This window comes from Oncorhynchus kisutch, linkage group LG4 (assembly GCF_002021735.2).
Source record: "Oncorhynchus kisutch isolate 150728-3 linkage group LG4, Okis_V2, whole genome shotgun sequence".
Classification (NCBI taxonomy): Eukaryota; Metazoa; Chordata; class Actinopteri; order Salmoniformes; family Salmonidae; genus Oncorhynchus; species Oncorhynchus kisutch.
Window position 1 is genome coordinate 1,361,332 of NC_034177.2, and position 23,329 is coordinate 1,384,660.

Consider the following 23,329-nt stretch of genomic DNA (forward strand, 5'->3'; position numbering starts at 1 on the left):
ATATGGGATGTGATAGGGTTTATATGGGATGTGATAATGTAACAGGGTTTATATGGGATGTGATAGGGTTTATATGGGATGTTATAGTGTGACTGGGTTTATATGGGATGTGATGTGATAGGGTTTATATGGGATGTGATAGGGTTTATATGGGATGTGATATGGTTTATATGGGATGTGATAGGGTTTATATGGGATGTGATAGGGTTTATATGGGATGTGATAGGGTTTATATGGGATGTGATAGTGTTTATGTGGGATGTGATAGGGTTTATATGGGATGTGATAGTGTGACCTGGTTTATATGGGATGGGATAAGGTTTATTTGGGATGTGATAATGTAACAGGGTTTATATGGGATGTGATAGTGCGACCTGGTTTATATGTGATGTGATAGGGTTTATATGGGATGTGATTGGGTTTATATGGGATGTGATAGGGTTTATATGGGATGTGATAATGTAACAGGGTTTATATGGGATGTGATAGGGTTTATATGGGATGTGATAGTGTGACCTGGTTATATGGGATGTGATAGGGTTTATATGGGATGTGATAGGGTTTATATGGGATGTGATAGGGTTTATATGGGATGTGATAGGGTTTATATGGGATGTGATAGGGTTTATATGGGATGTGATAGGGTTTATATGGGATGTGATTGGGTTTATATGGGATGTGATAGTGTGACCTGGTTTATATGGGATGTGATAGGGTTTATATGGGATGTGATAATGTAACAGGGTTTATATGGGATGTGATAGGGTTTATATGGGATGTGATAGGGTTTATATGGGATGTGATAGGGTTTATATGGGATGTGATAGGGTTTATATGGGATGTGATAGGGTTTATATGGGATGTGATAGGATTTATATAGGATGTGATAGGGTTTATATTGGATTTGATAGGGTTTATATGGGATGTGATAGTGTGACTGGGTTTATATGGGATGCAATAGGGTTTATGTGTGATTGGGTTTATTTGGGATGTTATAGTGTGACTGGGTTTATATGGGATGTGACTGGGTTTATATGGGATGTGACTGGGTTTATATGGGATGTGAATGGGTTTATATGGGATGTGGCTGGGTTTATATGGGATGTGACTGGGTTTATATAGTATGTGAATGGGTTTTTATGGGATGTGACTGCGTTTATATGGGATATGATAGTGTGACTGGGTTTATATGGGATGTGATAGTGTGACTGGGTTTATATTGGATGTGATAGTGTGACTGGGTTTATATTGGATGTGATAGTGTGAATGGGTTTATATGGGGTGTGACTGGGTTCATATGGGATGTGATCGTGTGACTGGTTTTATATGGGATGTGACTGGGTCTATATGGGATGTGATAGTGTGACTGGGTTTATATGGGATTTAACTGGGTTTATATGGGATGTGACTGGGTTTATATGGGATGTGACTGGGTTTATATGGGATGTGACTGTGTGACTGGGTTTATGGGATGTGACTGGGTTTATGGGATGTGATAGTGTGACTGGGTTTATATGGGATGTGATAGTGTGACTGGGTTTATGGGATGTGATAGTGTGACTTGGTTTATGGGATGTGACTGGGTTTATATGGGATGTGACTGGGTTTATATGGGATGTGATAGTGTGACTGGGTTTATATGGGATGTGACTGGGTTTATATGGGATGTGACTGGGTTTATATGGGATGTGACTGGGTTTATATGGGATGTGACTGGGTTTATATGGGATGTGACTGGGTTTATATGGGATGTGACTGGGTTTATATGGGATGTGATATGGTTTATATGGGATGTGACAGGGTTTATATGGGATGTGATATGGTTTATGGGATGTGATATGGTTTATATGGAATGTGATAGTGTTTATGTGGGATGTGATAATGTTTATTTGGGATGTGATAGGGTTTATATTGGATGTGATAGGGTTTATATGGGATGTGATAGTGTGACTGGGTTTATATGGGATGTGATAGGGTTTATATGTGATGTGATAGGGTTTATATGGGATGTGATAGGGTTTATATTGGATGTGATACTGTAACAGGGTTTATATGGGATGTGGTAGGGTTTATATGGGATGTGATAGTGTGACCTGGTTTATATGGGATGTGATAGGGTTTATATGGGATGTGATAGGGTTTATATGGGATGTTATAGTGTGACTGGGTTTATATGGGATGTGATGTGATAGGGTTTATATGGGATGTGATATTGTTTATATGGGATGTGATATGGTTTATATGGGATGTGATAGGGTTTATATGGGATGTGATAGTGTGACTGGGTTTATGTGGGATGCAATAGGGTTCATATGTGATGTGATAGTGTGACTGGGTTTATATGGGATGTGACTGGGTTTATATGGGATGTGACTGGGTTTATATGGGATGTGATAGTGTGACCTGGTTTATATGGGATGTGATAGGGTTTATTTGGGATGTGATAATGTAACAGGGTTTATATGGGATGTGATAGTGTGACCTGGTTTATATGGGATGTGATAGGGTTTATATGGGTTGTGATAGGGTTTATATGGGATGTGATAGGGTTTATATAGGATGTGATAGGGTTTATATAGGATGTGATAGGGTTTATATAGGATGTGATAGGGTTTATATTGGATTTGATAGGGTTTATATGGGATGTGATAGTGTGACTGGGTTTATGTGGGATGCAATAGGGTTCATATGTGATGTGATAGTGTGATTGGGTTTATTTAGGATGTTAGTGGGACTGGGTTTATATGGGATGTGACTGGGTTTATATGGGATGTGATAGTGTGACTGGGTTTATATGGGATGTGACTGGGTTTATATGAGATGTGTGACTGGGTTTATATGGGCTGGACTCTACTGGACTGGACTGGACTATACTGATTCCTACTGTACTGGGCTGATTCCTACTGTACTGGGCTGATTCCTACTGTAATGTACTGGACTAGTTCCTACTGTAATGTACCGGCCTCTACTGGACTGGACTCTACTGGACTGAACTGACTCCTACTGTACTGGACGCTACTCTACTGGACTGGACTGTACTGGTTTCTACTGTACTGAACTGGACTCTACTGTACTCTACTGTAGTGGACGGGACTATTCTAAACTCTACTGGACTGAACTCTACTGGACTGAACTGACTCCTACTGTACTGGACGCTACTCTACTGGACTGGACTGTACTGGTTTCTACTGTACTGAACTGGACTCTACTGTAGTGGACGGGACTATTCTAAACTCTACTGGACTGGACTCACTCCTACTGTACTGGACGCTACTCTACTGAACTGTATTGATTCCTAATGTACACTACTGGACTGGACTCTGCTGGACTCTACTGGACTGATTCCTACTGTACTGGACTGATTCCTACTGTAATGTACTGGACTAGTTCCTACTGTAATGTACCGGCCTCTACTGGACTGGACTCTACTGGACTGAACTGACTCCTACTGTACTGAACGCTACTCTACTGGTCACTACTCTACTGGACTGGACTTTACTGGTTCCTACTGTACTGGACTGTACCGAACTGGACTGGACTCTACTGGACTCTACTCTACTGGACTATACTGTACTGGACTCTACTGGACTGGACTACTATACTGGACTGGACAACTGGACTGTACTGTACTGGACTGTACTGTACTGGACTCTACTGTACTGGACTCTACTGGGCTGGACTACTGTACTGGACTGGACTCTACTGGACTACTGTACTCGACTCTACTGTTCTACTGGACTGGACTGTCCTGGCCTCTCTACAGGGTCAGAGTGGATATCTTTAACCTGTCCTGACCTCTCTACAGGGTCGGAGTGGATCCAGATCAAGACCTGCAACAATGTGGAGATAACTTCCTGCTCTTTCAAGGGGTGAGTCTATGGTTCTGTCCTCAATGGCACCCTATTCCCTATATAGTGCACTACTTTAGACCAGAGCCCTATTTCCTATGTAGTGCACTACTTTAGACCAGAGCCCTATTCCCCTATATAGTGCACTACTATAGACCAGAGCCCTATTCCCTATATAGTGCACTACTTTAGACCAGAGCCCTATTCCCTATATAGTGCACTACTTTAGACCAGAACCCTATTCCCTATATAGTGCCCTACTTTAGACCAGAACCCTATTCCCTATATAGTGCACTACTTTAGACCAGAGCCCTATTCCCTATATAGTGCACTACTATAGACCAGAGCCCTATTCCCTATATAGTGCACTACTATATAGGGAATAGGGCTCTGGTCCCATTGTCCCCTCTACTGGTTATTCAGGCCCTGGTCCCTCTGGTTATTCAAGCCCTGTTCCCTCTGGTTATTCAAGCCCTGTTCCCTCTTGTTATTCAGGCCCTGTTCCCTCTGGTTATTCAAGCCCTGTTCCCTCTGGTTATTCAAGCCCTGTTCCCTCTGGTTATTCAAGCCCTGTACCCTCTGGTTATTCAAGCCCTGTTCCCTCTGGTTATTCAAGCCCTGTACCCTCTGGTTATTCAAGCCCTGTACCCTCTGGTTATTCAAGCCCTGTTCCCTCTGGTTATTCAAGCCTTGTTCCCTCTGGTTATTCAAGCCTTGTTCCCTCTGGTTATTCAAGCCTTGTTCCCTCTGGTTATTCAAGCCCTGTTCCTTCTGGTTATTCAAGCCCTGTTCCCTCTGGTTATTCAAGCCCTGTTCCCTCTGGTTATTCAAGCCCTGTTCATGACACCATCTGTTCCCTCTTGTTGGTGGAGAACATTTTGTTAGTTTATTACCTGCAATTCTACACATCTTGTCATTGTGATACAAAGAATAATTTGCAGTTTTAAAGCACATTTTCTTGGAATTCTATACATTTTTGCCCTGTCACATGTGTATTCATGGGATATTTGAGTGACAAGAAAAATAGAACAATATCTATGTGCTAAAAAACCTAACTGATCTGTAGGCGGGTTGATCTGGACATTTCTGACAAGTTATAAATATCTCTCTAAGAGGAACTGGTGATGCACCACCTTGTGCTTTCTACTATTACAACTCTCAAGAGGAAGTTTAAGACTTCTACCCTGCCCTCCACTGGAGAGATATAAACTGTTCTGGCATCAGGGGAAAGAGACTCCTCTTCATCAGTCAACTTTGATGTCACTTCCTCTTCTACTGGTTGCCAGATGTTGTGGTTGGTTCAGGGTTCATGGCCTATCAGGGTAAGACTGAAAACAGTCAGTTGTTTCCTGTGTGTCTTGGCTCTTTCAACAGCCCTGGAGCGCCTCCGACTACAAAACACTCACTACAAGACAAAGGAGCTGATCGTGGACTATAGGAGAAGGAGGGCCAAGCAGGCCCCCATTGACGTTGACAGATGTTAATGGGGGCCAAGTTCCTTGGTGTCCACATCACCAACAAACTGTCATGGTCCAAACACACCAAGACAGTTATGAAGAGGGCATGACAACACCTATTCCCCCTCAGGAGACTGAAAAGATCACCCAGTCACCCAAGTCATAGACTGTTCTCTCTGCTACCTCAAGCAGTACCGAAGCACTAGGTCCAAGACTGCTGAACAGTTAATCAAATAAACTGCATTATTGGTTACAGGCTCGTAAGTAAGCATTTCACTGTTGTATTCGGCACATGTGACAAAAAAAACATTTGAATTGATTTGATTCAACTGACTCTATATAGTGGCCTTCCCGAAAGTATTCATACCCCTTCACTCATTCAGCGTTTTGTTGTGTCACAGCCTGAATTCAAAATGGATTCCAGAAACACACATTCTCACACATCTACACACCCCATAATAAAGGGAAAATGTTTTTGAAATGTTACATTTTTGAGGGGGGGGGGGAATTAAGTATAGCAATATCTAATTAACATAAGTATTCAGTCACTACAGAATCACCTTTGACAGTTGTGAGTGTTTCTGGGTAAATGTCTAAGAGCTTTGTACACCTGCATTGTACAACATTTACCCATTATTATTTTCCAAAATTCTTCAAGCTCTGTTAAATTGGTTGTTGATCATTGCTAGAAAACCATTTTCAAGTCTTGCCATAGATTTTCAAGCAGATTTAAGTCAAAACTCGGCCACTCAGGAACATGCACTGTCTTCTTGTTAAGCAACTCCAGTGTAGATTTGGCCTTGTGTTTTAGGTTATTGTCCTGCTGAAAGGTGAATTCATCTCCCAGTGTCTGGTGGAAAGCAGACTGAAGCAGGTTTTCCTCTAGGATTTATCCTGTGCTTAGTTAACGACTGGAGAGTTTTTCAGGATAAAAAAGAAAAGGAATGGAGCTATTACAAGCATACCCATAACATGAGAAGCCACCACTGTTCTTGAAAATATGGAGAGTGGTACTCAGTGATGTGTTGTATTGGATTTGCCCCAAACACTTTGTGTGGACATGTGAATTGCCACAAAATGTATTTCCATGTGAAAATGTTATGGGATTTGCTCCATTGGTTTTGTTGGTAGGCCTACATTATGCTCAAATAACCTATTGGCTACTGTCTAACACTGTCAGGGTACAGCCTATTGGTTACTGTCTAACACTGTCAGGGTACAGCCTATTGGTTACTGTCTAACACTGTCAGGATACACCCCTATTGGTTACTGTCTAACACTGTCAGGGTACAGGCTACTGTCTAACACTGTCAGGATACAGCCTATTGGTTACTGTCTAACACTGTCAGGATACACCCCTATTGGTTACTGTCTAACACTGTCAGGATACACCCCTATTGGTTACTGTCTAACACTGTCAGGGTACAGCCTATTGGCTACTGTCTAACACTGTCAGGGTACAGCCTATTGGTTACTGTCTAACACTGTCAGGGTACAGCCTATTGGCTACTGTCTAACACTGTCAGGATACAGGCTACTGTCTAACACTGTCAGGGTACAGCCTATTGGTTACTGTCTAACACTGTTAGGATACAGGCTACTGTCTAACACTGTCAGGATACAGGCTACTGTCTAACACTGTCTCAAATCCAACAAGTGCAGGGATATTCAACTCTCAAATCCAGCAAGTGCAGGGATATTCAACTCTCAAATCCAACAAGTGCAGGGATAATCAACTCTCAAATCCAACAAGTGCAGGGATAATCAACTTTCAAATCCAACAAGTGCAGGGATAATCAACTCTCAAATCCAACAAGTGCAGGGATAATCAACTTTCAAATCCAACAAGTGCAGGGATAATCAACTTTCAAATCCAACAAGTGCAGGGATAATCAACTTTCAAATCCAACAAGTGCAGGGATAATCAACTTTCAAATTCAACAAGTGCAGGGATAATCAACTCTCAAATCCAACAAGTGCAGGAGTTTTCATCTCTTACCCTATGAGGTCCAGAGCCTGCTGTTTTTTTGTTCTTCCTGATAAATAATTGCATCCACTAAATCAGTCCCCGATTAGAGGGGAAGAATGAAAAAAAAACGCAGTGGAACTGGCTTTGAGTGCCAGAGTTGCATTTGAGGGCCCTAGTTGATCCACAGGATGGATAGTGGTTGAAGGTGTGAACATGATGGATGTTGTGTAAATGTCTTTCTGTAGGACGGGACCATGCCAGAAGTCAGTAAAACCAAGCAGGAGAGCGCCTGGCTCTTCAGGCTGTGGTACACCTTTGATCACAAGTATCCTTTTAATATGTTGTTTCACCAAGACACCCAGAGAACTCCACTTATTGGTTGATCTCAACTTTCTGACCTTTCCACTATGCTGATATGGAGGGAATTCTGTGGCTGTGGAGAGGTACTTGAGGGACAAATGCTGAAATTAACATTCCCTCCTCCCTCACCCCTTCTCTCACTCCCTTAATCATCATTCCCTCCCTCCCTCTCCTCCCCTCCCTCTCTCACTCCCTCTCCTCCCCTCCCTCTCCTCCCCTCTCTCTCTCACGCCCTCTCCTCCCTTCTCTCTCTCACGCCCTCTCCTCCCCTCTCTCTCTCACGCCCTCTCCTCCCCTCTCTCTCTCACTCCCTCTCCTCCCCCCTCTCTCACTCCCTCTCCTCCCCCCTCTCTCACTCCCTCTCCTCCCCCCTCTCTCACTCCCTCTCCTCCCCCCTCTCTCACTCCCTCCCTTCTCCTTGCCCTCCCCTTCCTCCCCTCCCTCCCTTCTCCATCCCCTCCCCCTCCCCCCCTCCCCCCATCCCCTTCCTCCCCTCTCTCACGCCCTCTCCTCTCTCTCTCTTCCTCCCCTCCCTCTCTCTCTCTCTTCCTCCCCTCCCTCTCTCCCTCCCTTCTGCTTCCCCTTCCTCCCCTCCCTCCCTTTTGTCTTCACTCTCTCACTCTCTTCCTCCCCTCCCTCTCTCCCTCCCCTTCCTCCCCTTCCTCCCCTCCCTCCCTTTTGTCTTCACTCTCTCACTCTCTTCCTCCCCTCCCTCTATCCCTCCCTTCTCCTTCCCCTCCCTTTCCTCCCCTCCCTCCCTTTTGTCTTCACTCTCTTCCTCCCCTCCCTCTCTCCCTCCCTTCTCCATCCCCTCCCCCTCCCCCCATCCCCTTCCTCCCCTCCCTCCCTTAAGTAAAAAATAGATAAGTAAAAAAAAAAAAAACACTTATTTTTCTTAACTGCATTGTTAAGTGCTTGTAATTAAGTATTTCACTGTAAGGTCTACTACACCTGCTGTAAAATTTGATTTGACTTCCTTTATCCTCCCTGTCGCACTCCTGTTGTCTCTTTGTCCATGGATAGTAGACCCGTGGGCTGTGCTAGCCACTATACCCTTCAATACCCTCTGAGACGGGCTAGCCACTATACCCTTCAATACCCTCTGAGACGGGCTAGCCACTATACCCTTCAATACCCTCTGAGACGGGCTAGCCACTATACCCTTCAATACCCTCTGAGACGGGCTAGCCACTATACCCTTCAATACCCTCTGAGACGGGCTAGCCACTATACCCTTCAATACCCTCTGAGACGGGCTAGCCGTATAGCCTTCAATACCCACTGAGACGGGCTAGCCGTGTAGCCTTCAATACCGTCTGAGGTGGGCTAGCTAGATACCCTTCCCTAAACCCGGAGACGGGCTAGCTAGATACCCTTCCCTAACCCCGGAGACGGGCTAGCTAGATACCCTTCCCTAACCCCGGAGACAAGGTGTTTCCTTCTGTTACAACAGAGTGGGTTTGTTCTCTTTCTTCCCCTTCTACCCAACCCGCTCCCTCCTCCCCACCTGCTCCCTCCTCCTCCCCCTGCTCTCTCCTCCTCCCCCTGCTCTCCCGCTCCCTCCTCCTCTCCCGCTCCCCAATCCCCAACCGCTCCCTCCTCCTCTCCCGCTCCCTCCCCCTGCTCTCCTCGCCCGCTCCCCCCTCCTCTCCCGCTCCTTCCCCCTGCTCTCCTCTCCTGCTCCCTCTTCTCCCGCTCCCTCCTCCTCTCCCGCTCCCGCCTCCTGTTCCCCCCTCCTCTCCCTGAACCCAGTGGTTTAGCAGAAGGCCTTGCCTACACAGCAACACACTCAGCCCTCATTATGCTGACTACTATCAATTTGTCAACATGAAAACTGATATTCTGACATCCCACTAGACTTTGACACCTTCTCACATTAATCTCGAGCTAATCCAGAAATCACTGTGTTAGAGTTCCTTGGGTAATATTAGTATGGAAAGGTCTTTGTCTTCCTTAAGGGTATGCCAGCTACCTGAAGCCCATGTTGACTCACAGTGGTCCTCCACTCACCACGACCCTGCCATCCTGCTGTGGTCCCCTGGCACGATGCTTAACCAGCCCTCAGGCCTACGAGGTGAGTACTGGACACTGCACACAGTGTATACAATCACAATCATATGCACACACATTCACAGACGCTACACGCACACAAAAAATACATCACAAATGCATGTACAGTGTACCTCACCTAGTTTCATAATGTTTACATGCCCCTTCGGTCCTCTCGCACCAACGAGCAAGAAATCACCTCTATTTCTGATGCACATCGCGCTGCAAGTCCTGCCTCTCCCATCTCCTCATTGGTTATACCCACGTGGGTGATTGAAAGACGAACGAGGTCGGTGGCGGTAATGCACCTAATTTATGAAAGTTGACAATCGCAACATGAAGTCAAAAGATGAAAAAGCCTGGAAGGAGGAGAGATGACTAGAAACAATTCGTTTGACCGTTTTATGTGTTGATTAATTGGTGGAGTAGAGGACCTTGTGCATTTCAGGTAAAATAACACCTCAATGTTTATATCCCAGGACAAATTAGCTAGCAACAGCAAGCTAGCTTCCGGCGCCGACAGAGATGGCCGCCTCGCTTCGCGTTCCTAGGAAACTATGCAGTTTTTTGTTTTTTTACGTGTTATTTCTTACACTAGTACCCCAGGTCATCTTAGGTTTCATCACATACAGCCGAGAAGAACTACTGAATATAAGATCAGCGTCAACTCACCATCAGTACGACCAAGAATATGTTTTTCGCGATGCGGATCCTGTGTTCTGCCTTACAACCAGTGCCACGGGATGGTTCCCATGCAGCGACCAAAAAAAACGACTCAGGAAAAGAGGGAAACGAAGCGGTCTTCTGGTCAGACTCCGGAGACGGGCACATCGTGCACCACTCCCTAGCATTCTTCTTGCCAATGTCCAGTCTCTTGACAACAAGGTTGATGAAATCCGAGCAAGGGTAGCATTCCAGAGGGACATCAGAGACTGTAACGTTCTCTGCTTCACGGAAACATGGCTAACTGGAGAGACGCAATCCGAAGCGGTGCAGCCAGCGGGTTTCTCCACGCATTGCGCCGACAGAAACGAACATCTTTCTGGTAAGAAGAGGGGCGGGGGCGTATGCCTTATGGCCAACGTGACATGGTGTGATGAAAGAAACATACAGGAACTCAAATCCTTCTGTTCACCTGATTTTAGAATTCCTCACAATCAAATGTAGACCGCATTATCTACCAAGAGAATTCTCTTCGATTATAATCACAGCCGTATATATCCCCCCCCCAAGCAGACACATCGATGGCTCTGAACGAACTTTATTTAACTCTCTGCAAACTGGAAACGATTTATCCGGAGGCTGCATTCATTGTAGCTGGGGATTTTAACAAGGCTAATCTGAAAACAAGACTCCCTAAATTTTATCAGCATATCGATTGCGCAACCAGGGGTGGAAAGACCCTGGATCATTGTTACTCTAACTTCCGCGACGCATATAAGGCCCTGCCCCGCCCCCCTTTCGGAAAAGTTGACCACGACTCCATTTTGTTGATCCCTGCCTACAGGCAGAAACTAAAACAAGAAGCTCCCACGCTGAGGTCTGTCCAACGCTGGTCTGACCAAGCTGACTCCACACTCCAAGACTGCTTCCATCACACGGACTGGGAGATGTTTCGTATTGCGTCAGACAACAACATTGACGAATACGCTGATTCGGTGTGCGAGTTCATTAGAACGTGCGTTGAAGATGTCGTTCCCATAGCAACGATTAAAACATTCCCTAACCAGAAACCGTGGATTGATGGCAGCATTCGTGTGGAACTGAAGGCGCGAACCACTGCTTTTAATCAGGGCAAGGTGTCTGGTAACATGACTGAATACAAACAGTGCAGCTATTCCCTCCGCAAGGCTATCAAACAAGCTAAGCGCCAGTACAGAGACAAAGTAGAATCTCAATTCAACGGCTCAGACACAAGAGGCATGTGGCAGGGTCTACAGTCAATCACGGACTACAGGAAGAAACCCAGCCCAGTCACGGACCAGGATGTCTTGCTCCCAGGCAGACTAAATAACTTTTTTGCCCGCTTTGAGGACAATACAGTGCCACTAACACGGCCTGCAACGAAAACATGCGGTCTCTCCTTCACTGCAGCCGAAGTGAGTAAGACATTTAAACGTGTTAACCCTCGCAAGGCTGCAGGCCCAGACGGCATCCCCAGCCGCGCCCTCAGAGCATGCGCAGACCAGCTGGCCGGTGTGTTTACGGACATATTCAACCAATCCCTATACCAGTCTGCTGTTCCCACATGCTTCAAGAGGGCCACCATTGTTCCTGTTCCCAAGAAAGCTAAGGTAACTGAGCTAAACGACTACCGCCCCGTAGCACTCACATCCGTCATCATGAAGTGCTTTGAGAGACTAGTCAAGGACCATATCACCTCCACCCTACCTGACACCCTAGACCCACTTCAATTTGCTTACCGCCCAAATAGGTCCACAGACGATGCAATCTCAACCACACTGCACACTGCCCTAACCCATCTGGACAAGAGGAATACCTATGTGAGAATGCTGTTCATCGACTACAGCTCGGCATTCAACACCATAGTACCCTCCAAGCTCGTCATCAAGCTCGAGACCCTGGGTCTCGACCCTGCCCTGTGCAACTGGGTACTGGACTTCCTGACGGGCCGCCCCCAGGTGGTGAGGGTAGGCAACAACATCTCCTCCCCGCTGAGCCTCAACACTGGGGCCCCACAAGGGTGCGTTCTGAGCCCTCTCCTGTACTCCCTGTTCACCCACGACTGCGTGGCCACGCACGCCTCCAACTCAATCATCAAGTTTGCGGACGACAACAGTGGTAGGCTTGATTACCAACAACGACGAGACGGCCTACAGGGAGGAGGTGAGGGCCCTCGGAGTGTGGTGTCAGGAAAATAACCTCACACTCAACGTCAACAAAACTAAGGAGATGATTGTGGACTTCAGGAAACAGCAGAGGGAACACCCCCCCCCCATCCACATCGATGGAACAGTAGTGGAGAGGGTAGCAAGTTTTAAGTTCCTCGGCATACACATCACAGACAAACTGAATTGGTCCACTCACACACACAGCATCGTGAGGAAGGCGCAGCAGCGCCTCTTCAACCTCAGGAGGCTGAAGAAATTCGGCTTGTCACCAAAAGCACTCACAAACTTCTACAGATGCACAATCGAGAGCATCCTGGCGGGCTGTATCACCGCCTGGTATGGCAACTGCACCGCCCTCAACCGTAAGGCTCTCCAGAGGGTAGTGAGGTCTGCACAACGCATCACCGGGGGCAAACTACCTGCCCTCCAGGACACCTACACCACCCGATGCTACAGGAAGGCCATAAAGATCATCAAGGACATCAACCACCCGAGCCACTGCCTGTTCACCCCGCTGTCATCCAGAAGGCGAGGTCAGTACAGGTGCATCAAAGCTGGGACCGAGAGACTGAAAAACAGCTTCTATCTCAAGGCCATCAGACTGTTAAACAGCCACCACTAACATTGAGTGGCTACTGCCAACACACTGTCAACGACACTGACTCTACTCCAGCCACTTTAATAATGGGAATTGATGGGAAATGATGTAAATATATCACTAGCCACTTTAAACAATGCTACCTTATATAATGTTACTTACCCTACATTATTCATCTCATATGCATACGTAGATACTGTACTCTATATCATCGACTGCATCCTTATGTAATACATGTATCACTAGCCACTTTAACTATGCCACTTGGTTTACATACTCATCACATATGTATATACTGTACTCGATATCATCTACTGTATCTTGCCTATGCTGCTCTGTACCACCACTCATTCATATATCCTTATGTACATATTCTTTATCCCCTTACACTGTGTATAAGACAGTAGTTTTTTTTGGAATTGTTAGTTAGATTACTTGTTCGTTATTACTGCATTGTCGGAACTAGAAGCACAAGCATTTTGCTACACTCGCATTAACATCTGCTAACCATGTGTATGTGACAAATAAATTTGATTTGATTTAGCTAAAAAAGACAAATTAGATAGCAAGTGCTAGCTAAACTGCCATAAATATTTAATGCTTTTTTCCCCAAATTAATATAATTGGTTCACAGTTTGTTTTGATATTTTAACCTGCGTGTCGTGATCGCGTTTGGTGTGGGGGGGGACAAAATAATACATTTATGCACGATGGCGCACAACCGGTTTGGGTTCCGTGTCAGGGTTCCAGAGCTTTGCTCTATGAGTCCATCTGCTTTCAAGGATGTTGCTATCCTTGGAAGGTCCTTATGGCTATGAGTTGAACTGCTATTCCAATATTGAGACTTCTCAGCAAGCTGCCGAAGTATCTTCGAGATGGCTTCATAGTGTCCTTACAGCTGAAGGGTCAACTACACTCCGAAAGCCTTAATCCCTACAATCTGCCAAGGTGGCTTCAAGACAAGGCTCAGCAGCAGAGACTGTCACGCAGACTGGTCCAGCCGCTACCATCAAGAACAGGTGCAGAGCAACAGTAGAGAGAGGCAGAACCTCAGATCCAAGGGTCAGACCGCCAACATATATCATGGTGCGGACCCACTGAATCCTAGTGCACAGCGCACTCAATCAGTGGTACCTCCTGCGACTTGAGTGTCGTTTGCAACAAATAACACTGGATTTCTTTCTTTACATTTTTTTAGCTGTGAGTTCGGTTCACATTAACCACTTTTAATTTTACACCCAGAGACTGATTATGTAGATCATATTCTGTAGACCACACTACCTACCGAGAGAGTTTTCGTCTATATTCTTTGTAGCTGTTTACATACCACCACAGTCAGAGGCTGGCACTAAGACAGCACTGAATGAGCTGTATTCTTCCATAAGCAAACAAGAAACCGTTCACCCAGAGGCGGCGCTCCTAGTGGCCGGGGACTTTAATGCAGGGAAACTTAAATCCGTTTTACCAAATTTCTATCAACATGTTAAATGTGCAACCAGAAGGAAAACAATTCTAGACCACCTGTACTCCACACACAGAGATGCATACAAAGCTCACCCTCGCCCTCCATTTGACAAATCTGACCATAATTATATCCTCCTGATTCCTGCTTATTATTCAAGCAAAAACTAAAGCAGGAAGCACCAGTGACTCGGTCTATAAAAAAAAGTGGTCAGATGAAGCAGATGCTAAGCTACAGGACTGTTTTGCAGCACAGACTGGATTCCGGGATTCTTCTGATGGCATTGAGGAATACACTACATCAGTCACTGGCTTCATCAATAAGTGCATCGATGACTTCTTCCCCACAGTGAGTGTACGTACATACCCCAACCAGAAGCCATGGATTGCAGGCAACATCCGCACTGAGCTAAAGGCTAGACTCTAACCCAGAAGCTTATAAGAAATCCCTCTATGCTCTCCGCCGAAACATCAAAGAGGCCAAGCGTCAATAAAGGACTAAGATTGAATCGTACTACACCGGCTCTGACGCTCGTTGGATGTGGCAGGGCTTGCAAACCATTACAGACTACAAAGGGAAGCACAGCCGAGAGCCTATCAGACGAACCTACCAGACGAGCTAAACCACTTCTATGCTCGCTTTTGAGGCAAATAACACTGTAACATAAATGAGACCTTTAAACAGGTCAACATTCACAAGGCCGCAGGGCCAGACGGATTACCAGGACGTGTACTGCGAGCAGGCGCTGACCAACTGGTAAGTGTCTTCACTGACATTTTCAACCTCTCCCTGTCCGCGTCTATAATACCAACATGTTTTAAGCCGACCACCATAGTCCATGTGCCCAAGAACACTAAGGTAACCTGCCTAAATTACTACTGACACGTAGCACTCACGTCTGTAGCCATGAAGTGCTTTGAAAGGCTGGTCATAGCTCATGTCAACACCATCACCCCAGAAACCCTAGGCTCACTCCAATTTGCATACCACCCCAACAGATCCACAGATGATGCAATCTCCATTGCACTCCACGCTGCCCTTCCCACCTGGACAAAATGTGAGAATTCTTCATTGACTACAGCTCAGCGTTCAACACCATAGTGCCCTCAAAGCTCATCAATAAGCTTAAGGTCCCCGGGATTTAACACCTCCCTCTGCACATGGATCCTGGACTTCCTGACGGGCCGACACCAGGTGATGAGGGTAGGCAACAACACGTCTGCCATGCTGATCCTCAAGACTGGCCCCTCAGGGGTGCGTGCTTAGTCCCCTCCTGTACTCCCTGTTCACTCATGACTGCACGGCCAGGCACGACTCCAACACCATCATTACATTTGCCGATGACACAACAGTGGTAGGCCTGTTCAGGTCTCCTGTAATAAAATGAAGGGCTCTATGAAAAACACCATCCAGGGGTATAAGAGTAGAGGCAGCTGCACTTTGATAACTAGTATCACCATAACAACCATAACAACATCCTTTACTGTTCTGGCTCCTCTCTGCTGTGGGATATTTATTATCTTAGTCCCCCCAATAGAATCGGCAGGGCTTTAGTATCCATCAGTCCTCTAGTGTTCTGGCTCCTCTCTGCTGTGGGATATTTATTATCTTAGTCCCCCCAATAGAATCAGCAGGGCTTTAGTATCCATCAGTCCTCTAGTGTTCTGGCTCCTCTCTGCTGTGGGATATTTATTATCTTAGTCCCCCCAATAGAATCAGCAGGGCTTTAGTATCCATCAGTCCTCTAGTGTTCTGGCTCCTCTCATCTGTAGGAAAATAAATAACTAAACTGATTGAAAGTAAGGGGATATGCTGTGCTTAAGGACGATGCCAGTGAGTGGAGTTTACTAAGGTGTTCAACAGAACACACCCAGAGCCAAATGCTTCCATTTTAGGTACCTCTGAGTTTTAGTTTAGTTTTTACTATTTCTCTGCAACAGTTACAGGGATGGTAAAAACAGCTTGATTGCCGTAGTAACGACTTCCGCCAAAGTTGGTTCCTCTCCTTGTTCGGGCGGCGTTCGGCGGTCAGCGTCGCCGGTCTTCTAGCCATTGATCTATTTTTAATTTTCCATTTGTTTTGTCTTGTCTTCCCACACACCTGGTTTCAATTCCATCATTACATGTTGTGTATTTAACCCTCTGTCCCCCCCCCCCCCCCATGTCCATGTCCGGAATAGTTTATTGTAAGTGCTTGTGCTGTTTATTCTGGCGTGCGACCGTTTTTTTACCCATTGTATTGATTGATTGTTTCTGTTTACGGTCATTTTTATTATACACTGCGCCTTCTCTGCCACCAGTACGCAGTACAGTTATTACTTACAGTAATGTACTACAGTAACATATTACAGTAATATCTGGGAAACTGGGCAGAAGGGAGTGATGCTTCAAATACAGCAGTTCTGTAACATTGAGCCTCATTCTCCTTTCCGGCCTCAACACGTTATAGAGAGAGAAACTGTATCGGAATCTCTGGGGGCAGGTCATCTGGATACTGGACAGACAACACATTGGCAGATGCAAAACAGATGATCATCTTTAGCTGACAACCATTCATGAAGGTTCAAAAAAGCAGTTTGAGATTTTCTTCATCCTGGTGAACCGGTGTTTGAGTTGTGTGGTTGTAATATCAACAGACCCTTCTGTCTGGTATATCTCGGCATCATTCAAGACTAAAGCCATTTTTCGGATGAGAGGTTTTATTGGGGGGAGCTAATGTAGTTATGTGCACAAGCACAAATCACCACATCTGTCATTTTAGTCCCGGAATCGACAATCTAATAGGCCTACCAATAAACATGTATCTGAAGTGGCCCGAACTCCGACCTTGTGGGGAGGGGGTCCAGAGAATCTGCAATACGCCATTACTGGACCCCCCCCCCCCCCCCCCCCCCGTTTTGCTTCCCTTCGGTAACTAGAGCTCTGCTTATCTCAGCTAAATAACCTATGGGAGAGCTTCTACAACTTCTACAGCCTTGAGTTTTTGTTTTTACCTTTCACACCGTCTGAAATGTCCTTTATTATAATGTTATCTTTTCATCTGAAATGTCCCTATTAATAATGTTTTTATGCTCAAGATGTTGTAGATTATCGTTAGTATTTAACTGTCAACATTAATGGAACAATCAACAGTTAAATCCAAAACAAGTCGTGTTTTACTTCTCTGCTGTTTGTCTCTCTGAATGATAAATACCAAATACCAATACCAAGTCCATCCTGTCCACTGACCGTTGGATATCATTCCAGATAAATGTTGACTCGGTCACTCATCCAGATTGTTTTTTATTTTACCTTTGTTTAACTAGTCAAATCAGTTAAGAACAAATTCTTATTTTCAATGACAGCCTACAGGGGAACCTTGTTCTGGGGCAGAACGACATATTTGTACCTTGTCAGCTCAGGGATTTGATCTTGCAACCTTTCGGTTACTAGTCCAATGCTCTAACCACTAGGCTACCCTACCACCTCTACACTCTAACCACTAGGCTACCCTGCCGCCTGATTACTAACTTTGATCCGTTTCACCAGGCTGTAATCCGAGTCCACCGACCCTATATAAACTCAACTCACACACACACACTCCCTACACCCTGGGGACCAGTGGCATTGATTGGCCGTCCAACCCGACCAGAGCTTTATATGTCACAGTATGATGGAAGAAAACATTGATCATTACGATGTAGCTACATTGACAAAACATTAGGAACACCTGCTCTTTCCATGACAGACCGACCAGGTGAAAGATATGATCCCTTATTGATGTCACTTGTTAAATCCACTTCAATCAGTGTAGATGAAGGGGAGGAGACGGGTTGAAGAATGATTTTTAAGCCTTGAGACAATTACACATGGATTGTGTGTGTGTGCCATTCAGAGGATGAATAGCAAGATAAAATATTTAAGTGCCTTTTGAACAGGGTATGGTGCCAGGTGCACCGGTTTGAGTGTGTCAAACTGCATGGCCAAGATGTTCAAATGTTCATAGATAACCAGCAGGGTCAAATAATAATAATCACAGTAGTTGTAGAGGGTGCAACAAGTCAACACCTCAGGAGTAAATGTCAGTTGACTTTTATAGCCGAACTCTTCATGTCTCTGTTCCCATCTTCCAGAACCATGAGCAGCTGAGAGACGACGACTCCGACCTGATCCTGAATGACGGCGACTTGGCGCTGACCTACGACGACACGGCCATCACGGCTAAAGGAGCGTCCAGTGGAGGGGCGGATGCGGGGGGCTGGGGGGTCAACGGGAAGAGGAGCAGCAGCACATCTGAAGAGGCACTAGAGAGAGAGATGGACCAGGAATTCCTGTCCCGCAGCACACGCCTCGTCTTTCCCATCGAAGACCACGCCTGACCCCTACACCATGACCCCATGAACCCTCGCCCTCCAGCCCACACACACACCAGACTATGGGAGGAGAGGAGGGTTGGAGGAAAGGGTTTGGTTTACAACAGGGCTGATATTAGATGTCATTACTTCCCGGTATGGGACCTCCTGTGTATGCACCCAAAACAATAAATTGCAGCTAAACTACCATAGTTTAGGGGTCTGCAATAGGTTTGGCCTTTTCTCTGCTAATAGTCAACATGGAACAACATCATAACAGCCCATTCATAGGCCTATGCTACATCATAATAGCAGCCCATTCATAGGCCTCTGCTACATCATAATAACAGCCCATTCATAGGCCTCTGCTACATCATAATAACAGCCCATTCATAGGCCTTTGCTACATCATAACAGACCATTCATAGGCCTCTGCTACATCATAACAGCCCATTCATAGGCCTCTGCTACATCATAATAGCAGCCCATTCATAGGCCTCTGCTACATCATAATAACAGCCTATTCATAGGCCTCTGCTACATCATAATAGCAGCCCATTCATAGGCCTCTGCTACATCATAACAGCCCATTCATAGGCCTCTGCTACATCATAATAGCAGCCCATTCATAGGCCTCTGCTACATCATAATAACAGCCCATTCATAGGCCTCTGCTACATCATAATAGCAGCCCATTCATAGGCCTCTGCTATATCATAATAACAGCCCATTCATAGGCCTCTGCTACAACATCATAACAGCCCATTCATAGGCCTCTGCTACATCATAATAGCAGCCCATTCATAGGCCTCTGCTACATCATAATAGCAGCCCATTCATAGGCCTCTGCTACATCATAATAGCAGCCCATTCATAGGCCTCTGCTACATCATAACAGCCCATTCATAGGCCTCTGCTACATCATAACAGCCCATTCATAGGCCTCTGCTACAACATCATAACAGCCCATTCATAGGCCTCTGCTACATCATAATAGCAGCCCATTCATAGGCCTCTGCTACATCATAATAGCAGCCCATTCATAGGCCTCTGCTACATCATAATAGCAGCCCATTCATAGGCCTCTGCTACATCATAATAGCAGCCCATTCATAGGCCTCTGCTACATCATAACAGCCCATTCATAGGCCTCTGCTACAACATCATAACAGCCCATTCATAGGCCTCTGCTACATCATAACAGCCCATTCATAGGCCTCTGCTACATCATAATAGCAGCCCATTCATAGGCCTCTGCTACATCATAATAACAGCCCATTCATAGGCCTCTGCTACAAATTAAACAATACATAAACACATCTGGTTAGTAGGCTATATTATCAGTCCAGTGTCAATAACATCCTAATACTTTCACTCTGATTACACTGATAAAATCACCAATGTCTATATTAAATTAGTTTTTTATATTTCTTTGTGCATTGATTGGGGAAAAACAGCTTGCAATCAAGAGAAAATGTCCTCTGAAAAAGTCTCAAAAGAAAGGTGATTAATGAAAATATAAGTTTCAGGGAAGAATGGACAGAGAAACGGGCCTTGCCATATTTCTCAAATGTCAAAACAGTGTGTCTGTCACGACTTCCTCCGAAGTGGGTTCCTCTCCTTGTTCGGGTGGCGGTCGGGTCACCGGTCTTCTAGCCATCGTCGATCCACTTTTCATTTTCCATTTGTTTTGTCTTGTTTTCCTACACACCTGGTTCTCATTCCCCTCATTAAGTGCTATGTATTTAACCTTCTGTTCCCCCCATGTCTTTGTGTGGGATTGTTTGTTGTAAGTGCTTGTGCACATGTTGACTGGTCGGGTTTTGTATCCATGTTGGTTATTTCTTTATGCCGCTGAAATTAAACTGCTCCGGTTATTACCCAGTTACACACCCCTTTACAGAGTCTTGTTTCACTGCCACCAGTTACACACCCCTTTACAGAGTCTTGTTTCACTGCCACCAGGTACACACCCCTTTACAGAGTCTTGTTTCACTGCCACCGGTTACACACCCCTTTACAGAGTCTTGTTTCACTGCCACCAGTTACACACCCCTTTACAGAGTCTTGTTTCACTGCCACCAGTTACACACCCCTTTACAGAGTCTTGTTTCACTGCCACCAGTTACACACCCCTTTACAGAGTCTTGTTTCACTGCCACCAGTTACACACCCCTTTACAGAGTCTTGTTTCACTGCCACCAGTTACACACCCCTTTACAGAGTCTTGTTTCACTGCAACACACCCCTTTACAGAGTCTTGTTTCACTGCCACCGGTTACACACCCCTTTACAGAGTCTTGTTTCACTGCCACCAGTTACACACCCCTACCCCTTTACAGAGTCTTGTTTCCCTGCCACCAGTTACACACCCCTTTACAGAGTCTTGTTTCACTGCCACCGGTTACACACCCCTTTACAGAGTCTTGTTTCACTGCCACCAGTTACACACCCCTTTACAGGGTCTTGTTTCACTGCCAACCGGTTACACACCCCTTTACAGAGTCTTGTTTCACTGCCACCGGTTACACACCCCTTTACAGAGTCTTGTTCCACTGCCACCAGTTACACACCCCTTTACAGAGTCTTGTTTCACTGCCACCGGTTACACACCCCTTTACAGAGTCTTGTTTCACTGCCAACAGTTACACACCCCTTTACAGAGTCTTGTTTCACTGCCATCGGTTACACACCCCTTTACAGAGTCTTGTTTCACTGCCACCAGTTACACACCCCTTTACAGAGTCTTGTTTCACTGCCACCAGTTACACACCCCTTTACAGAGTCTTGTTTCACTGCCACCGGTTACACACCCCTTTACAGAGTCTTGTTTCACTGCCACCAGTTACACACCCCTTTACAGAGTCTTGTTTCGCTGCCACCGGTTACACACCCCTTTACAGAGTCTTGTTTCACTGCAACACACCCCTTTACAGAGTCTTGTTTCACTGCCACCAGTTACACACCCCTTTACAGAGTCTTGTTTCACTGCAACACACCCCTTTACAGAGTCTTGTTTCACTGCCACCAGTTACACACCCCTTTACAGAGTCTTGTTTCACTGCCACCAGTTACACACCCCTTTACAGAGTCTTGTTTCACTGCCACCGGTTACACACCCCTTTACAGAGTCTTGTTTCACTGCCACCAGTTACACACCCCTTTACAGAGTCTTGTTTCACTGCCACCAGTTACACACCCCTTTACAGAGTCTTGTTTCACTGCCACCGGTTACACACCCCTTTACAGAGTCTTGTTTCACTGCCACCAGTTACACACCCCTTTACAGAGTCTTGTTTCACTGCCACCAGTTACACACCCCTTTACAGAGTCTTGTTTCACTGCCACCAGTTACACACCCCTTTACAGAGTCTTGTTTCACTGCCACCAGTTACACACCCCTTTACAGAGTCTTGTTTCACTGCAACACACCCCTTTACAGAGTCTTGTTTCACTGCCACCGGTTACACACCCCTTTACAGAGTCTTGTTTCACTGCCACCAGTTACACACCCCTACCCCTTTACAGAGTCTTGTTTCCCTGCCACCAGTTACACACCCCTTTACAGAGTCTTGTTTCACTGCCACCGGTTACACACCCCTTTACAGAGTCTTGTTTCACTGCCACCAGTTACACACCCCTTTACAGAGTCTTGTTTCACTGCCAACCGGTTACACACCCCTTTACAGAGTCTTGTTTCACTGCCACCGGTTACACACCCCTTTACAGAGTCTTGTTCCACTGCCACCAGTTACACACCCCTTTACAGAGTCTTGTTTCACTGCCACCGGTTACACACCCCTTTACAGAGTCTTGTTTCACTGCCAACAGTTACACACCCCTTTACAGAGTCTTGTTTCACTGCCATCGGTTACACACCCCTTTACAGAGTCTTGTTTCACTGCCACCAGTTACACACCCCTTTACAGAGTCTTGTTTCACTGCCACCAGTTACACACCCCTTTACAGAGTCTTGTTTCACTGCCACCGGTTACACACCCCTTTACAGAGTCTTGTTTCACTGCCACCAGTTACACACCCCTTTACAGAGTCTTGTTTCGCTGCCACCGGTTACACACCCCTTTACAGAGTCTTGTTTCACTGCAACACACCCCTTTACAGAGTCTTGTTTCACTGCCACCAGTTACACACCCCTTTACAGAGTCTTGTTTCACTGCAACACACCCCTTTACAGAGTCTTGTTTCACTGCCACCAGTTACACACCCCTTTACAGAGTCTTGTTTCACTGCCACCAGTTACACACCCCTTTACAGAGTCTTGTTTCACTGCCACCGGTTACACACCCCTTTACAGAGTCTTGTTTCACTGCCACCAGTTACACACCCCTTTACAGAGTCTTGTTTCACTGCCACCAGTTACACACCCCTTTACAGAGTCTTGT

The 23,329-nt window shown here is 45.9% G+C and overlaps 1 protein-coding gene across 2 annotated transcripts in view; it reads left to right on the plus strand.

Annotated features, from left to right (window-relative positions):
- The window catches only part of slc9a7 (solute carrier family 9 member 7), a 95,103-nt gene extending 74,287 nt beyond the window's left edge, over positions 1-20,816 (plus strand). The window contains exons 13-16 of one of the 2 annotated variants that reach the window (XM_031822263.1): positions 3,806-3,869; positions 7,520-7,599; positions 9,603-9,708; positions 18,708-20,816. In XM_031822263.1, the coding sequence (XP_031678123.1) occupies positions 3,806-3,869; positions 7,520-7,599; positions 9,603-9,708; positions 18,708-18,953 (496 nt within the window). In that variant the 3' untranslated portion in view covers positions 18,954-20,816. Of the gene's footprint in view, positions 1-3,805; positions 3,870-5,222; positions 5,746-7,519; positions 7,600-9,602; positions 9,709-18,707 lie in introns of those variants that run through there. The other variant, XM_031822264.1, reaches the window with a different exon arrangement.
- The last annotated feature ends 2,513 nt before the right edge of the window (positions 20,817-23,329 follow it).